The 17,629-nt window shown below is 46.3% G+C and overlaps 2 protein-coding genes across 2 annotated transcripts in view; both read left to right on the top strand.

The window, feature by feature from the left end:
- LOC309549718 (interferon-induced, double-stranded RNA-activated protein kinase-like) overlaps window positions 1–17,629 on the top strand; it is a 363,835-nt gene that overhangs the window by 324,072 nt on the left and 22,134 nt on the right. The gene's annotated exons all lie outside the window — the stretch shown is intronic.
- Window positions 5,299–6,267, top strand: LOC309550180 (lamina-associated polypeptide 2-like; the record flags this gene model as incomplete). Its single annotated transcript, XM_082250605.1, has 1 exon — window positions 5,299–6,267. Exon 1 carries the CDS (start codon window positions 5,434–5,436, stop codon window positions 6,265–6,267), a length of 834 nt encoding a protein of 277 aa, XP_082106731.1. The 5' UTR covers window positions 5,299–5,433.

Consider the following 17,629-nt stretch of genomic DNA (forward strand, 5'->3'; position numbering starts at 1 on the left):
TGGTGAAGACTGTATGAGTGGGCGGCGACTGTCGGAGGACTCGGAAAAAGGAATTTTATGGTAAGATTTTACAAAAATTCAGTTTTGTCCTTTTGCACAGTAATAAGAAGTTCTCTCTAATGACGTGTGCTGGCTGCTGCAGCCCTTGCTAAAGCGATTGTAAAGTTAGCATCTTTTTTTAATAACAAATATGTTATACTTATCTGCTCTGCGCAATGGTTTAGCACAGAGCAGACTTAAACCTCCGTTCTTGTTGTCCCCTACTGGCGGACATAGAACCTCCTCCCTTCCGAATGCCCCCATAGCAAGCTGCTTGCGATGAGGCACTCATGCAGGCCCGTGTCCGTGGCTGTGTACGTATATTGATACACAGAGCGTGGCTCAGCCCTGCATTTGCTCCCTCCTTACAAGATTTGATTGACAGCAGCAAGAGTTGGTGGCTCCTGACCAACTTTAAAAGCTAAGTTCACCTTTAAAAAATAATCATAAATGCATATATTTTTGCAGGTAAAAAGTTGTGCATTTATTTTTTCTGGAGCCTGCAGAGTATTGCACCCTTGATCAACTCCTGCAGAATCTCAGTATAGCTGTCTGGTCGTACCCTCCCATACAGGCAGACGGTTACTAGAGAGAATGCTCATCAGCGCCCTTGCTATTGAGAACTACACGCTGTATGTTGCGGTGGATCTCTCTGAATAAATGACACGGCCATATGGGCCAATTTTTAAATTGCGTCAGCAGGTGCAGGGAGGAGATCCCATGCCCACTGTCACAGCAGGGGATCATAGGGGTGCAGGCAGGTTCTCTTTGGTAACATGTTACATGTTACACCCTAAAAACATGTTACTAAAGGTGAAAGTATCCTTTAATGCAGAGAATGCATGAAAGGATAAGTTCACTTTTAGGGACATGTTACACCCAGATTTACGGTGTCACATGTAACATGTTTCTATACACTTGCCTCCCACCACCAGCACTCCCTGCTTTTTGACAGTGGGCAGGGGATCTTCTTCCCACACTCACTGTTACGTTACTTTTTGATAACTATGCCGCTGCTGTGCGGGACAACGAACACACAGCCGTGTCATTCATTTACAGAGCTCTGTGAATGAAAAAACAGTTACATAGTTAGTCGGGTTGAAAAAAGACATACGTCCATCAAGTTAAACCAATAAAGTGGGGGGAGGGACATACAATCCCATATAAACAATCCTATACCCACAGTTGATCCAGAGGAAAGCAAAAAACGCAAGCAAAGCATGATCCAATTTAAAAAACTACAAGTACCGTCTACCACTTGTGGTGTTTGAATCGGCTATGAGCGAGTTACCCATCATGCTCGTAGTTCATTAATTCTTCCTCTAGCTGTGTAACTGAAAGCCCGTATTGGGATACAGGCACAAAGCTGGACAAAGACTCTGTAGGAGCCTGACATTGTACCCACGATCTGCCGATTGTGGGTGCAATGCTCTGTAGGTGCCAGTAAAAAAAAAAATATTAATAATAAGTGCACTTTTCTCTTTCGTTCATTGACGTACACAGCTCCTGATCTTCATAACCATTGGGTTATACTGCCCCCTACAGGAGTAGGACACTAGGCAGAAAAAGAATCTGGCTACGCCTATGGGCGGTCCAAGGGGGTATACACCCCCTCTCTGCTATAGTTACTCAGTTTTTTTTCTGGCTAGTCAGGAGTAAGGACCTAGTGTCTTGCTGGGATCTCTGGTCCTGGCAAAATTTTTCCTTTTCTCTTACGTCCTCTGACAGTCGCAGCCCGTTCAATGGTGAAGTATGCCTTCACCATTGGCTAATGCGCCATCTCTGCAGGATCATGCTAGGTAGTGAAAAACTTGACAAAAAAGAGTTTAACCATGACACACCTCTAGGGGGCTGTCCCTCTCGACATTACCCTTCAGCTAATCAGTGCTGCTCTTCAGTTTCTTGCTGCCTAGCTGTAGGAGTAGGACTAGGCTTCCCAGCAGGGACTCCTGTCTCAGTTTTTTTTCTTTGAGAAATTTTTGATTTCAGGGGACGTGGTCGGCGGAGGAATCCTCCTTGCAGATGCATGTTTTGGAGCTCCGAGCATTCGGACTGTGCTTGCTACGTTGGGCGACTCGGCTGCGTGGTCGCCCGATTCAGGTTCAGATGGCCTATGCCATGGCTGTGGCTTGCATAATTCACCCAGGGGGCACCAGGAGTGCCCGGGCGGCAAAGGAAGTGTCCGAGATTCTGTCTTGTGCCGAGGTGCACGTTCCAGCTATCTCTGCTGTTCACATTCCTGGAGTGGAGAACTGGCAGGCGGATTATCTGAGTCGTCAGTCCCTGGATCAGGGGGAATGGTCCCTGCATCCAGAGGTGTTTTGGCTCCTGTGCGCCCGGTGGGGGACTTCGGGCGTGGTTATAATCGTGTCTTGTCTCCACAAGAAGGTGGAAAGGTTCGTGGCCAGAGTTCGAGATCCTCTGGCAGACGCCTTGGCACAAGTATCTGCTCGTTTATGCCTTTTCCGCGGTCCAACTGTTGTCCAGGTTCCTCCGCAAGTTAGCGTTGGAACAGGTAAGAGTGGTTTTGATGGCCCCAGACTGGTCTCGCCGGTCTTCGTAGGCAGACCTCATACAGGTGTTTGTCGAGCCTCCCTAGCGGCTACCTCTGAGAGAAGATCTGCTGTCTCAAGGGCCGATCTTCCATCCTGTTTCATGGTCTCTTGCTTAATGGCGTGGCTGTTGACAGCCAGGTGTTGAGACCGAGGTGAGACTGTTTCTGCCATTCCTGCCTTGCTGAGCGCTCGGAAGGCTGCCTCCAGGAAGCTTTGCCATTGTACCTGGAAGACGTGTATTGCCTGGTGTGAGTCACAAGGGTTTCATCCTTGCTCCTTTTTGGTGGCGAGAGTTTTGGCCTTACTACAGGAAGGTGTGTATCAGTGTTTGGCGCTGGGCATGATCACTGGTCAATACAAGATAATTCAGCGCTGCTACCTAAATAAATATATTTCACAATAGTGCAAATAAAATACAGTGCCTTGCGAAAGTATTCGGCCCCCTTGAACTTTGCGACCTTTTGCCACATTTCAGGCTTCAAACATAAAGATATAAAACTGTAATTTTTTGTGAAGAATCAAAAATATTTCCCAAGCTTTAAACATCCCAAGGAGCACTGTGCAAGCGATAATATTGAAATGGAAGGAGTATCAGACCGCTGCAAATCTACGAAGACCTGGCCGTCCCTCTAAACTTTCAGCTCATACAAGGAGAAGACTGATCAGAGATGCAGCCAAGAGGCCCATGATCACTCTGGATGAACTGCAGAGATCTACAGCTGAGGTGCGAGACTCTGTCCATAGGACAACAATCAGTCGTATACTGCACAAATCTGGCCTTTATGGAAGAGTGGCAAGAAGAAAGCCATTTCTTAAAGATATCCATAAAAAATGTCATTTAAAGTTTGCCACAATCCACCTGGGAGACACACCAAACATGTGGAAGAAGGTGCTCTGTCAGATGAAACCAAAATCTAACTTTTTGGCAACAATGCAAAACGTTATGTTTGGCGTAAAAGCAACACAGCTCATCACCCTGAACACACCATCCCCACTGTCAAACATGGTGGTGGCAGCATCATGGTTTGGGCCTGCTTTTCTTCAGCAGGGACAGGGAAGTTGGTTAAAATTGATGGGAAGATGGATGGAGCCAAATACAGGACCATTCTGGAAGAAAACAGGATGGAGTCTGCAAAAGACATGACACTGGGACAGAGATTTGTCTTCCAACAAGACAATGATCCAAAACATAAAGCAAAATCTACAATGGAATGGTTCACAAATAAACATATCCAGGTGTTAGAATGGCCAAGTCAAAGTCCAGACCGGAATCCATTCGAGAATCTGTGGAAAGAACTGAAAACTGCTGTTCACAAACGCTCCATCCAACCTCACTGAGCTTGAGCTGTTTTGCAAGGAGGAATGGGCAAAAATTTCAATCTCTCGATGTGCAAAACTGATAGAGACATACCCCAAGCGACTTACAGCTGTAATCGCAGCAAAAGGTGGCGCTACAAAGTATTAACTTAAGGGGGCTGAATAATTTTGCACGCCCAATTTTCTCCAATCGCCTTTCAGGACAGTCCCTGGAGAGAGCGCAGCTCCACCCACTTTAACAGGAAACACTGCAAGTTTAAAAGCTCCACCTCTTCTACCTGCCTCAGTTTTTGTGTTTCCTCCTCCATGGGGAGACACTGCATGGAACCAGTGTGTGGGGCTGCGCTCTCTCCAGGTGGAGCAGGGTGTACTTACCCCGATTTTGGCTATCTTTTTAAAGACCATCCCAGCACCCCTCCCTGAGGACAAAGGGGTTGTTCCGGAGCGGCCGTCCTTTTGAGCTCAGGGGAGCAGAGCCTCGCCGGAGGGTCTCGCCTGTGCGCCGGGGGTCCGCGTGGATCGGGCTGGTAGGCAGCCCAGGCGGGAAGTTTCTCCTTCTTCTGCATGTCGGTCCCTGGTCCCGGCTGACGGGAGACGTCAGGCTAGGTAGGCGGGACTTCCGGCGGGGGCGTGGTGGCGCTGGTTCCAGCCACTAGAAGCGCAGAGGGCGGCGGCAGGTCGAAGGTCGGTGCTTCAGCTTCCGGTCTCCAGAGGGGGACGCGGGAAGCGGACATTTTAAATATACCTCATGCGGGGAGGATCTGCCCAGCTTGCTGCAGGCTCTGCAATGGAGGACAGAACCGCAGCGTCGGTGGAAGCAGGCGCCGTCAGCACCAGCCCAGCCCAGGTAAGAGAGGTACAGGGGTGCCTCTTTTTTCTCTACTATTGGGCTTATAGGTTATTGGTTGTTCCTCCTTTGGAGCCTGCCCTGCAGACGAAGGTGTATGTCCTCAGTCTTGCAGGATTTTTTGTACTGTCTGGGGGGCTGTTTGTAGATTGATCAGCATGGCTAGGTAGTTAACTGATAGGTGGTTTCTGGTGTGTTTTCTCTTAGGTCAAAGCCACAGTTAAAGCTAGGGCTTCAGCAACATCAAGGAAGTGCCCTTCTTGCAAAAATCCTCTTAAGGATACCTGGCATAAGCCACTTTGCAAAACATGCATAGCTGATTTGTTAAAAGAAGAAACAGCCCAGCAGAGTAGTGATCTTTTTTCCTCTGTTCAAGAGCTTAAGGATACTTTATCTTCTGTCCGCTCCCTATAATCTAAGGGATCAGCCTCCCAGACAGATTCCCAGACAGAGGCACAGCAAAATGTATGGGCAATTTCCTAAGCATCCACCTCTAAGCCGGCTGAAGCTTATGACACAGAGGAAGAAAGGGCTAGTACTTTACTCTCCCTCAGAGACTCTGATGAAGAAGAGGAAGTGACTAGAACTTCCAGATATAAATTGGCTTTAGAAGAAGTGGATGAACTCCTTAAAGCGGTGTATACTACCTTGGAAATTCCGGAAGAAAAAGTACAGATGTCAGTACACGACAAAATGTACCAGGGTCTAGATCAAACCAAACATAGGGTCTTTCTGGTCCATAAGGTCCTTACGGATTCAATCAAAAGTGAATTGAAGGATCCTGAGAGGGCCCCCTTTTTCTCTAAATCCCTAAAGATAAGGTTTCCTTTTGAGGATGATGAAGCACATCCCTGGAATAAGAAGCCCAAAGTGGACACTGCTTTTTCTCAGGTTTCACGCCGAACAGATCTGGCGTTTGAAGACATGGGGATTCTGAAGGATGCTATGCACAAAAGGGCAGACTCCCTCCTTAAAAAGGCTTGGGATTCCTCTACATCCAGCCTTAGACCGGCCATGGCTTCCACAGTGGTAGCCAGAAACTTACAATGCTGGTTAGATCAGCTTAGGGGACATGTGGAGGCTGGAACGGCTAGAAAAGACCTTCTTGAATCCTTTCCACTGCTCATTAAGGCCGTAAAGTATATGGCTGATGCCTCAGCCAAATCAATTAAAATGGCAGCAAGGTCGTCGGCTCTGGTGAACTCAGCCAGGCGTGCGATTTGGCTGAAAACTTGGACGGGTGACTCGGCCTCTAAGGCCAGACTTTGTGGTTTACCGTTTTCAGGAGACCTGCTCTTTGGTCCGGACTTGGAAGCTATCCTGGATAGAACGGCGGATAGGAAAAAGGCTTTTCCTTCCAAGAAGAAACCACCTCCCAAGAAAAATTTTTGTCCTCTTCAGCAAGCCCAAAGATCTAGAGATCAGGACCAGAGAACAAAGTGGTCCTCACGAAGAGGAAGAGGGGGTATACTGTTTAAACCACCTGAACAGTCTACAAAAAACAAGTGACATTCCTCAGTGGGGGGGAGATTAAGGTTTCTCCCACAGTGGGAAGAAGTATCCTCCAGCCCATTTGTAAAGAACATTGTGGCTCAGGGGTACAGTCTCGAATTCTCAAGAACCCCTCCAAGCAGGTTATGGATGACTCCACTTCCAAGAGATCGGGAAAGAGCCTCTGCAATGATATCTCTTTTAAAAGAGTTGATTTCTCAAGAGGTCATCACCCAAGTCCCCAGGGGTCAGGAGGGTCGGGGGTTCTATTCACACATTTTTCTGGTGAAAAAGCCCTCGGGCAAGTATCGGTTGATTTTAAATCTAAAGATCTTAAACAAATCAATCGGATACAAACATTTCAGGATGGTCACCATTTATTCTGTAACCAAGCTACTGTCCCCAGGATGCTTCATGGCTCTGTTGGACTTAAGGGACGCCTATCTGCATGTCCTGATAAACCTATCCTTTCAGAAGTTTCTGAGATTGGCGGTCAATCTGGGGGATTCGGTCTGGCATCTTAAATTCAGGGCCCTTGCCTTCGGTCTTTCCTCCTCCTCAAGGGTGTTCACCAAGGTGATGGCAGAAGCCCTGCAGCCTCTGAGACCGAGGGGGGTCTCCATCGTCCCATACCTGGACCTGATCTTTGCAGATTCCAACAGTCAGTGTTTGACACACCTTCAAGAGACAAGAGTCCATATAGAGAGCCTGGGATGGCTTCTAAATTTAGAGAAGTCCAATCTAGTGCCTTCCCAGAGGATAAGGTTTCTGGGGTACACGTTAGACTCGGTTCTTCAAAGGGTTTTTCTGCCTCAAGAGAAAATCTTAAAGGTACCGGCTGGAGTCGCTCAAATGCAGACCAATGCCCAGGTGTCACTCCGATCCGCTATGGTGGCTCTGGGCCTACTCACCGTGTCCATCCCAGCTGTTCAGTGGGCAAAGTTCCATTCCCGTCTCTTTCAGAGGGATATCCTGCAGAAGTGGTCACATCTGGAACCTCTGGACAAACCCATCAAAATTACCGAAAAAGCCAAAAGAGCTCTTTGGTGGTGGAGAGATACCAGGAATCTGGAGAAGGGTCTGATGTGGTCCTTTCCCCGGAACAAACGTCTGACCACAGACGCCAGTGCCTGGGGATGGGGAGCCCATCTAGACGGTCTGACAGTACAGGGGACTTGGTCCAAACCGGAAACCAGAAGGTCATCCAACTGGAGTGAGTTGAAGGCTATATTTCTGGGTCCTCAGGAGTTTCAGGAAGTGATCAGGGGTCAACATGTCCAGATCCTTTCGGACAACATAACAGCAGTGGCTTATGTTTCAAAACAAGGGGGAACAAGGAGCAGAAATCTCTCCGATTTGGCGATGCAGCTGCTTTCCTGGGCAGAGCAAAATGTGGCCTCTCTAACAGCGATTCACCTAAAAGGATTGCAGAATCTCCTGGCAGATCTGCTAAGCAGAAGGAAAGTGGTGAAGGCAGAATGGAGTCTGAATCAGGAGGTTTTTACGATGATTACAGAAGCTTGGGGGTTTCCCCACATAGATCTGTTCGCCAGCCAACAAAACACCAAGGTTGTGAGATTCTTTTCCCTTCACAGGGAGGATCAGGCTTGGGGGCTGGCTGCTCTCGCTCATCATTGGGACTTCCCTCTGTGTTATGCATTCCCTCCTTTCCAGCTAATACCACTGGTTCTCAGGAAATTCAAAGAAGAGACCACAGACCTAATTCTGATCACGCCCTTTTGCCCAAAAAGGCCTTGGTTTGCTCTATTGCTAAATCTGGCTTCAAAACCACCTTGGAAGCTTCCGTCCAGAAGTGATCTTCTGATTCAGGGGACCCTGAATCATCCGGAATCAGATCGACTTCAGTTGACAGCGTGGTTTCTGAGGAAGACCTCTTAAGATCCAGGGGTCTTTCTGAGAAACTCATTGCTACCCTTCTTTCCAGCAGGAAGCAGGTAACCAGGGACATTTATATGAAGATCTGGAAAAAGTATAATTCATGGTGTTCCACTAAGAAGTATGAACTTTTGAATTTCATTTCAATTTCAATGAGGGAATGGAGTTGGGCCTGGCAGCCAGCACCCTTAAAACCTAAGTGGCGGCTCTTTCAGTTTTTTTTGAGAGAACATTATCTCAAGAGACTTTAATTATAAGATTTTAGACTGGCAATAGACCAGTAGCCCTCAAGATGTTCCCTAGATGGGATCTGTCCATCGTTTTACAGGGGTTAACCAAGTTTCCGTTTGAACCTTTAGAAGAAGTTCCTTTGATGAATTTAGTTCTGAAAACAATCTTTTTGATAGCTATCACCTCGGCCAGAAGAATAAGTGAAATTCAGGCCCTTTCAGTTGCGGATCCTTTTTTGTCAGTATTTCCGGATCGAGTAGTACTCCGTACAGATCCAGCTTTTCTTCCAAAGGTTGTCTCCAATTTTCACCGTACCCAGGAAATTGTGCTCCCAACTTTTTCCTCGACGCCTTCTAACACACAAGAGGAGGCTTTCCATACACTGGATGTAAGAAGATGTCTTCTTCGTTTCCTTTATGTAACCAAGGAATTCAGGAAAACAAATGCTTTATTTGTGCTCTTTTTGGGTCCTCGTAAGGGACTAAAAAAGCATCCAAAAGTACTCTAGGAAGATGGCTTAGATGGGCTATTGAGCAAGCTTATTTGGCGCAGGGGGAAGAACCTCCAGAAGGTGTTGTGGCACATTCCACTAGGTCAGTGGCAACCTCAGGGGCTGAAAGGGCTGGTGCTTCGCCTGAGCAGATATGCAAAGCAGCTACCTGGTCTAGCTTCTCGACCTTCCTTAGACACTACAGGTTGGACCTGTTGTCAGCAGCGGATCAGGCTTTTGGCAGAAAGGTTCGGCAAGCTGTAGTCCCACCCCAAGTGTAAGTTACTCGCTTATCCTCTCCAGGTGCTGTTCTGAAAGGCGATTGGAGAAAACCTTAGTTAGACTTACCGGTGACGGTATTTCTAAGAGCCTTTCAGGACAGCAGCAACTACCCTCCCTGGTTTTCTTTCTGTGTTATTGTATTGACAATATTAACTTGTGGTGGTTGTTATGTTTCATTATGTTTTCCAGCATGTCGGAGGATACCCTATAACTGAGGCACGGTGGAAGAGGTGGAGCTTTTAAACTTGCAGTGTTTCCTGTTAAAGTGGGTAGAGCTGCGCTCTCTCCAGGTGCTGTCCTGAAAGGCTCTTAGAAATACCGTCACCGGTAAGTCTAACTTAGGTTTTTCAGTTTTTTATTTGTTAAAGTTTGAAATATCCAATAAATTTCGTTCCACTTCATGATTGTGTCCCACTTGTTGTTGATTCTTCAAAAAAATGACAGTTTTATATCTTTATGTTTGAAGCCTGAAATGTGGCAAAAGGTCGCGAAGTTCAAGGGGGCCGAATACTTTCGCAAAGCACTGTATGTGCAAATATGCTAAAAAAAATCCAGTTGATCAATGCCAATGATAACCAACAAAACAAAGTCCTTTGTGTTCTGGTGGGATAAATTATGTCCAATAAATAGATAAATATATATAGATGGAAAGAAATTGTGTCCATAGAGTGCATATACAAAAAGTGCTGCTGTGCTCCACTCGCTTGAATTAAAGTGCTGGTGCTCCCCCTCGTGGTTCCCTACTTACCACAGGTCGCTATAGATTAGGCAGTAGGTAAATTATAATCTCTTGGTGTATCCAAAGCTCCTTAGGGATGCAGCCTTTTAAATGATAATTAGTAGGAGAGATCCTTTACATAGACATCCTTGGATCCAGAGTGCCCTCATGAAAACAAAATGCCATCCATGGTGAAGTATATCAAGGCTATACGTTTGTTGAATAAAGAAACCTACTTACAAACTCAAAAGCATAAAAAGACAGAGCACGGGGCAGTGGTTAGCTGCTCTTGCAGCGTGCGCTCCACCGGCCGGAAGTGACGTAGTTCGTGACCAGGTACGCTCAGCCAATCGCTAGACGCGTTTCGCCCTCCTAGGGCGTCATCTGTAGCTCCAGATGCGACTGTCAGAGGACGTAAGAGAAAATATAATTTTTGTAAGAACTTATTATTAACCACTTGCCGACTGCGCACAGTATATTTACTGCGGCAGTCGGCCCCGGCCAGGCAGAGTGACGTAGGTCTACGTCGCTACTTCCTGCCGGTCCTGTGCGCGCTCCCGCGCGTGCCCGCCGACACCGATGGCTCGATTGGGTTCAGAACCGATCAGTCATCAGGTCCAGGCCAATCATTTTTGGTCTGGACCTGTTGATCGGTCCTGCCCAATCAGATCTCCCTCTAAGCCTGTGAAATGTAAACACAGGCTTAGAGGAGATGTGCCCTCCCCCCACAACGGTCTTTTTGGATCCAGCGTGAGAGGAGAGCACATCTTACTGTGAGTACTGCACCAAGCACACCCACACACAGTTAGATAGGCACATTTCACCCCCGATCGCCCCCCCGATTAACCCCTACAGCACCTGACACAACACACACTATATACAGCATATAGCATATACCTATATACCTGTATAAGTGTGATTTGTGAACAGGTGTAACACTTGCGACCCCCCCTTTTCCACTTGAATTACCCCCCACCCCCCCCTAATAAAGATTTGAGCCCCTGATCTCCCCTGACCCCCCCCTGATCACCGCTAGTTAACCCCTACACCCTCTGTCACATCAGCACTAATACAAACGCAATATACGGTGTTATTGTATTTTTGTATTAGTGTGATTGTGATCAGAATTAGCGCAGGCGACTAAGTTTCTGTCCCAAGAAGGTTTAGGGTCCCCGCCACCCGCCCAATAAAGATTTAAGCCCCTGACCCCCCCCTGATCACCCCTACACCCCCTGCCATAACACACACCGTATACAGTATATAGCATTTTGCTATATACCCGTATAAGTGTGATTTGTGGTCAGGTCTAGCGCTTGCGACCCCCCTTTTTCCACTTGAATTACCCACCACCCCCCCCTAATAAAGATTTAAGCCCCTGATCCCCCCTGATCCCCTCCTGATCACCGCTAGTTAACCCCTACACCCTCTGTCACATCAGCACTAATACAAACGTAATATACAGTGTTTTTGTATTTTTGTATTAGTGTGATTGTGATCAGAATTAGCGCAGGCGACTAAGTTTGTGTCCCAAGGAGGTTTAGGGTCCCCGCCACCCGCCCAATAAAGATTTAATCCCCTGATCCCCCCCTGATCACCCCTACACCCCCTGCCATAACACACACTGTATACAGTATATAGCATTTTCTATATACCTGTATAAGTGTGACTTGTGACCAGGTTTAGCGCTTGCCACCGTTCCTTTTATCCTTAGGATACCCGCCAGCCCCTTCCAATAAAGATTTAAACCCCTGATCCCCCCCTGATCACATCCCGTTAACCCCTACACCCTCTGTCACATTAGCACTAATACACACATAATATACTGTTTTTACTGTATTTTGTATTGGTGTCATTGTGACTTGAGGTTGCGCTAGCTAGCTAGTTTCTTTCCCAAAGGAGGTTTAGGGTCCCCGCCACCCCCCCCAGATCCCCAGCGCATAGTTTAGAAGTAACCCCTTGATTGCCACACACGCACGCACGCACGCACCTACACTTCCCTTTCTAGTATAGTGTTTGAACAGATCAATATCTGATCTGATCAGAACTATACTAGCGCCCCCATAGTTTAGGGTTCCCAAAACGCGGTGTTTGCACGATCAGTACTGATTCCGGCCAGCACCTGCGTTTAACCCTTTCACCCAGGCAAGTGTAGTAATCAATAGATTACTGTCACTTGCAAAAAAACACAAGACACAAAACCGCTGTGTTAGCAGAGTCAGGCCTGATCCCTGCTAGCATTAGCAGTTTTTTTTGTAGCGCTTGAAATAATCTTCGACAACCAGGTGCTTTTATTACCTGTGAGTCGCATCACTGTACGAGTAAATTTAGTTGCCAAAATGACCAAACGTTCGTACAGGGATGAAGAGCTTCTCAGTTATATGCTGACCGAGTCATCTGATAGCGAAGGGGAAGCTACAATGACCGAATTAGTGTCAGTATATGAACCTGATGACGGCAGCGGCTCCCTGACAGATAGCTCCGACGACAGATGGGTCCCTGTTAGACCCAGGCGTACCCGACCCCATTCTGAAGTTGTTGAGATGCAGGAATCGCAGGGTGCTCGTATGGAGCAGAGTGTGGGTACTAGTGCCGCTCATTTTTCTGGCGACCTGGCAAGCGCCAGCGGCCTAGTACAACCTGGACCTAGTACAACCAGCACTGCAGTAAGACCTGGTGACGTGGCGAGTCCCCTAAGTGCAGTTGAAGCTGGTGCGGTGGCTAGCACAAGTAGTGGCCCGCAGCCACCGCGTATTCGTAGACAGGCCCGTAGAGCCCATAGTGCCCTCCCTGATGCGCTGGCATATCCTAATTGGCAACCCACCGATACTACAGCGCCAGTACTTCCCCCATTCACCGCCCAACCTGGAATCCACGTGGAGACAGCTGGTTTTACGCCCCTAAACTTTTATGAGCTGTTCTTCACGGAAGATCTTTACAGATCGATTGTGGATCAATCAAATTTGTATGCACAACAGTTCATCGCCGCCAACCCAAATTCACACCTTGCCAGACAATTCGGCTGGAAACCTATAACGGTTTCCGAATTTAAGATCTTTCTGGGCCTTTCCCTCCACATGGGCATAACTAAACAGAGTGAATTGCGGCTATATTGGTCCACTAGCCCAGTTCACCATATGCGCATGTACTCTGCCTCCATGTCCAGGGGGAGATACGAGCAAATTCTGCGATTCATGCATTTCAGCGACAATGAAATCTGTCGTCCTCGGGGAGACCCTGAATACGATCGGCTCCACAAAATTCGGCCCCTCATAGACCACTTCAATCAGCGGTTTGCAGCCTTGTTTACCCCCGAACAAGTTGTCTGCGTTGACGAGTCCCTGATTAAATTTACTGGCCGCCTTGCTATGAAACAGTACCTCCCCAGCAAGCGTGCCAAGTACGGGGTCAAACTGTATAAATTGTGTGACAGGGCCACAGGCTATACAGTTAGTTTCCGGGTCTATGAGGGAAAAGATAGCTGTGTGGAGCCCCCCAACTGCCCAGACTACATAGGGAGCAGCGGTAAGATCGTTTGGGACTTGGTGTCACCCTTATCCGGAAAGGGGTACCATTTGTACGTGGACAACTTTTATACAAGCGTGCCACTATTTAGTCACCTTCTCGATTTACAAATTGGCGCATGTGGCACCGTGCGACCTAATCGCCGGGGCTTCCCCCAACGGCTTGTAAATTCCCGTCTTAGTCGGGGGGCGAGAGCCTGCTTGAAAACGGACAAATTGCTTGCGGTGAAGTGGAAGGATACACGGGATGTTTATGTTCTGTCCTCCCTTCACGCAGACACGACGATCCAAATCACTACGGCAACTGGCGTTGTGGAGAAACCCCTCTGTGTCCACGAATATAACCTTAACATGGGAGGGGTGGACCTTAACGACCAGCTTTTGGCGCCGTATTTAGTTGCCCGTAAAGCCAGACGCTGGTACAAAAAAGTGTCTGTTTACCTTTACCAATTGGCTATGCTGAACGCCTTTGTCCTATACAGGGCGTCAGGACGAACTGGATCTTTCCGGGAATTCCAGGAAGAGATCATCCTTGCCTACCTGTACCCAGGAGGCATGCCTGCCCAACTTCCCCTTCCAGATGCAGTGAGCCGGCTGCATGAGAGGCATTTTCCTTATGTCCTCCCGAGTACCCCTACCCAAAGATACCCCCAAAAAAGATGTCGTGTCTGTAGCAGGCGCGGATTTAGGCGTGACACCCGTTATTATTGTCCCAAATGTCCTGACCAACCTGGTCTCTGCATCGGGGAATGTTTCGAGCGCTACCATACACTAGTGGAGTATTAGCGTAGGGTACAGCACGACACAGTGTAGGGCACATAAACACAGGGTCTCGAAAGATGTTGGATGTCCATCGACATTTTGAGAGACCCAAGCTGGAAGAGAAGATCGCAGAAGATCGCAGTCCCAAATCAAGAAACAGTTAGAAAAATAAAAGGATCCAAAAACTGTTGTGTCAGTAATTTTATATGTCCTTCTCCTTCCTACTGTACTTTTTTCAATGTCCTTAGTTTGTTTTTTCATTCTTTTGTGACCTGTTTCTCTTGCAGGTCCCTCGTCGGCTACCACGCATTGATTTTATATATTCTGACACAAACAGCGTTTGCGCTCAGCATATATGGATACCTTTGCTGATAGCAGCTGTGGTGATTTTCTGATTTCAGCACTGCAGTTAAAATCCTATTTTGGTATACGTGGATAGCGCCGTGTATACCCATCATTAAATTCAGTGGGTGGTTGTTTGGGCGGTTAATGATGAGAATCCAAAAACTTTTGTTGTGTCAGTCATTTTATATGTCCTACTCTTCCTACTGTACTTTTTTTTAATGTCCTTTGTTTTTTCATTCTTTTGTGACCTGTTTCTCTTGCAGGTCCCTCGTCGGCTACCACGCATTGATTTTATATATTCTGACACAAACAGTGTTTGCGCTCAGCATATATGGATACCTTTGCTGATAGCAGCTGTGGTGATTTTCTGATTTCAGCACTGCAGTTAAAATCCTATTTTGGTATACGTGGATAGCGCCGTGTATACCCATCATTAAATTCAGTGGGTGGTTGTTTGGGCGGTTAATGATGAGAATCCAAAAACTTTTGTTGTGTCAGTCATTTTATATGTCCTACTCTTCCTACTGTACTTTTTTTTAATGTCCTTTGTTTTTTCATTCTTTTGTGACCTGTTTCTCTAGCAGGTACTCGTCGGCTACCACGCATTGATTTTATATATTCTGACACAAACAGTGTTTGCGCTCAGCATATATGGATACCTTTGCTGATAGCAGCTGTGGTGATTTTCTGATTTCAGCACTGCAGTTAAAATCCTATTTTGGTATACGTGGATAGTGTCGTGTATACCCATCATTAAATTCAGTGGGTGGTTGTTTGGGCGGTTAATGATGAGTAATACTACGCATTATTCCTGTGCTGATTTCTGATAGGTTCTCTTTTTTTCCGTTCAGCCCACAGGCTGCATGAAAAAAAAAAAAACCTATATGCCAAACAAGGACCAGCAATGTACTGGTACGTTGCTGGACTTTGAGTGGTTATACCAGGATGATGCCTGCAGATTTAGGCATCATCTTGGTATCGTTTTTTACAGCCAGCGGTCGGCTTACATGTAAAAGCAATCCTAGCAGGTAATTGGCCGCTAGACTGCTTTTACATGCAGTGGGAGGGGCCTCCCCCCCCCCACCGCCGCCTTCCGCAGCCTTCCGTGGTTTTTCTCGGGCTCTCCTGTCCCACCGGTTAACCCGAGAGTGCAGCCGGTGGTTCAATTGTCTAACCATAGAGCTAATTGGAGATGAGAATGGCTCCAATCATCTCTATGGCCTAAGATGCCGGAGGCTACGAGCATTTCATGACTTCTGTTTCGCCAGAAATAAGCAGGGCCATTGGGAAATTGGGAAAGTATTTTATCACACCAATTTTGGTGTGGTCAGATGCGTTAAGGTCAGAGGAGAGATCTAGAGTCTAAAAGACCCCAATTTTTTTAAAAAAGAGTACCTGTCACCACAGATTGCTATCATGGGGGATATTTAAATTCACTGTGATAACAATAAAAATGATTTAAAAAAAAAAAAATGAAAGGAAAGGTGTCAAAATAACATAAAAAAGCAAAAGAAAAAAGAAAAAAAAAAAAAAAAAATTGAGCCCCCCCCCTTTCCCCCGGTGCTTGCGCGCAATGGCGCACACAAGCGGTGGTCTAGTGTCATATGTAAACCGCAATTGCAGCATGCATGTGAGGTATCGCCGCGATCGCCAGATCGAGTGCAGTAATTCTTGCAGTAGACCTCCTCTGTAAGTCTAACGTGGTAACCTGTAGAGACTTTTAAAGGTTTTTAAAAATGTACGTATGTTTTTGCCGCTGCGCAGGCATGCGCAATTTTTAAAGCATGTCATGTTAGGTGTCTATGAACTCGGCATAAGATCATCTTTTAAATTTTACCAAAAAAATTGGAATTATATAGTGTATTTGTGCAATAAATTAAAAAAAAATGTATTTTTTTCACAAAAATTGCGTTTGGAAAATCTGTGCGCAAATACCGTGTGACAAAAAAATTTGCAACATCCACCATTTTATTCTATAGGGCCTCTGCTTTAAAAAAATATATAATGTTTGGGGGTTCAAAGTAATTTTCTAGTAAAAAAAAAATATTTTTTCATGTAAACAAAAAGGCACAGAAAAGGCTTGATTTTCAAGTGGTTAGAAGAGTGGGTGATGTGTGGCTAAGATTGAGCATAAAATGCCGGGACAGTTCAAACACCCCCCAAATGACCCCTTTTTGAAAAGTAGACACCCAAAGCTTTTTTCTGAGAGGCATGGTGAGTCCATGGAGTATTTTATATTTTGCCACAAGTTTCGGGAAAATTATTATTATTTTTTTTGTTGTTGTTTTTTTACAGAAAGTTGTCACTAAATGATATATTGCTCATGCATGCCATGGGAATATGTGAAATGACACCCCAAAATACATTCTTTTGCTTCTCCTGAGTACAGGGATACCCCATGTGTGAGACTTTTTGGGAGCCTAGCTGTGTACGCGACCCCGACAACCAGTCCACATCTTCAGGTTTTCTAATGGCGTAAATTGCTGATTTTACCCCTGACTACCTGTCAGAGTTTCAGAGGCCCTGAAATTTCAAGATAGCACAAAACCCCCCCAAATGACCCCATTTTGCAAAGTAGACACTCCAAGCTACTGGCTGAGAAGCATGGTGAGTCCATGGAATAGTTTATATTTTGCCACAAGTTTCGGGAAAAAAATTTTTTTTTATTTTTTTATTTTTTTTTACACAAAGTTGTCAGTAAATGATATATTGCTCACACATGCCATGGGTTTATGTGAAATGACACCCCAAAATACATTCTGCTGCTTCTCCTGAGTACAATGATACCCCATGTGTGAGACTTTTTGCCAGTCTAGCCGCGTACAGGACCCGGAAAACCAATGCGCACCTTTTGGCTTTCCAAGGGCGTAAATTGTTGATCTCACTCCTTACTACCTATCACACTTTTGAAGTCCATAAAAAGCCAAGATGGCACAAAACCCCCCCAAATTACCCCATTTTGCAAAGTAGACACTCCAATCTATTTGCTGAGAGGCATGGTGAGTATTTTGCAGCTCTAATTTTTTTTGGAAAATGAAGAAAAAACAGAAAAATGCATTTTTTTTCCTCTTTTTTCAATTTCCAAAGCTTTGTGACAAAAAGTGAGATCTGCAAAATACTCAACATGCCTCTCTG

The sequence above is a fragment of the Pelophylax lessonae genome (assembly GCF_965119305.1).
Source record: "Pelophylax lessonae genome assembly, chromosome: 3".
Classification (NCBI taxonomy): Eukaryota; Metazoa; Chordata; class Amphibia; order Anura; family Ranidae; genus Pelophylax; species Pelophylax lessonae.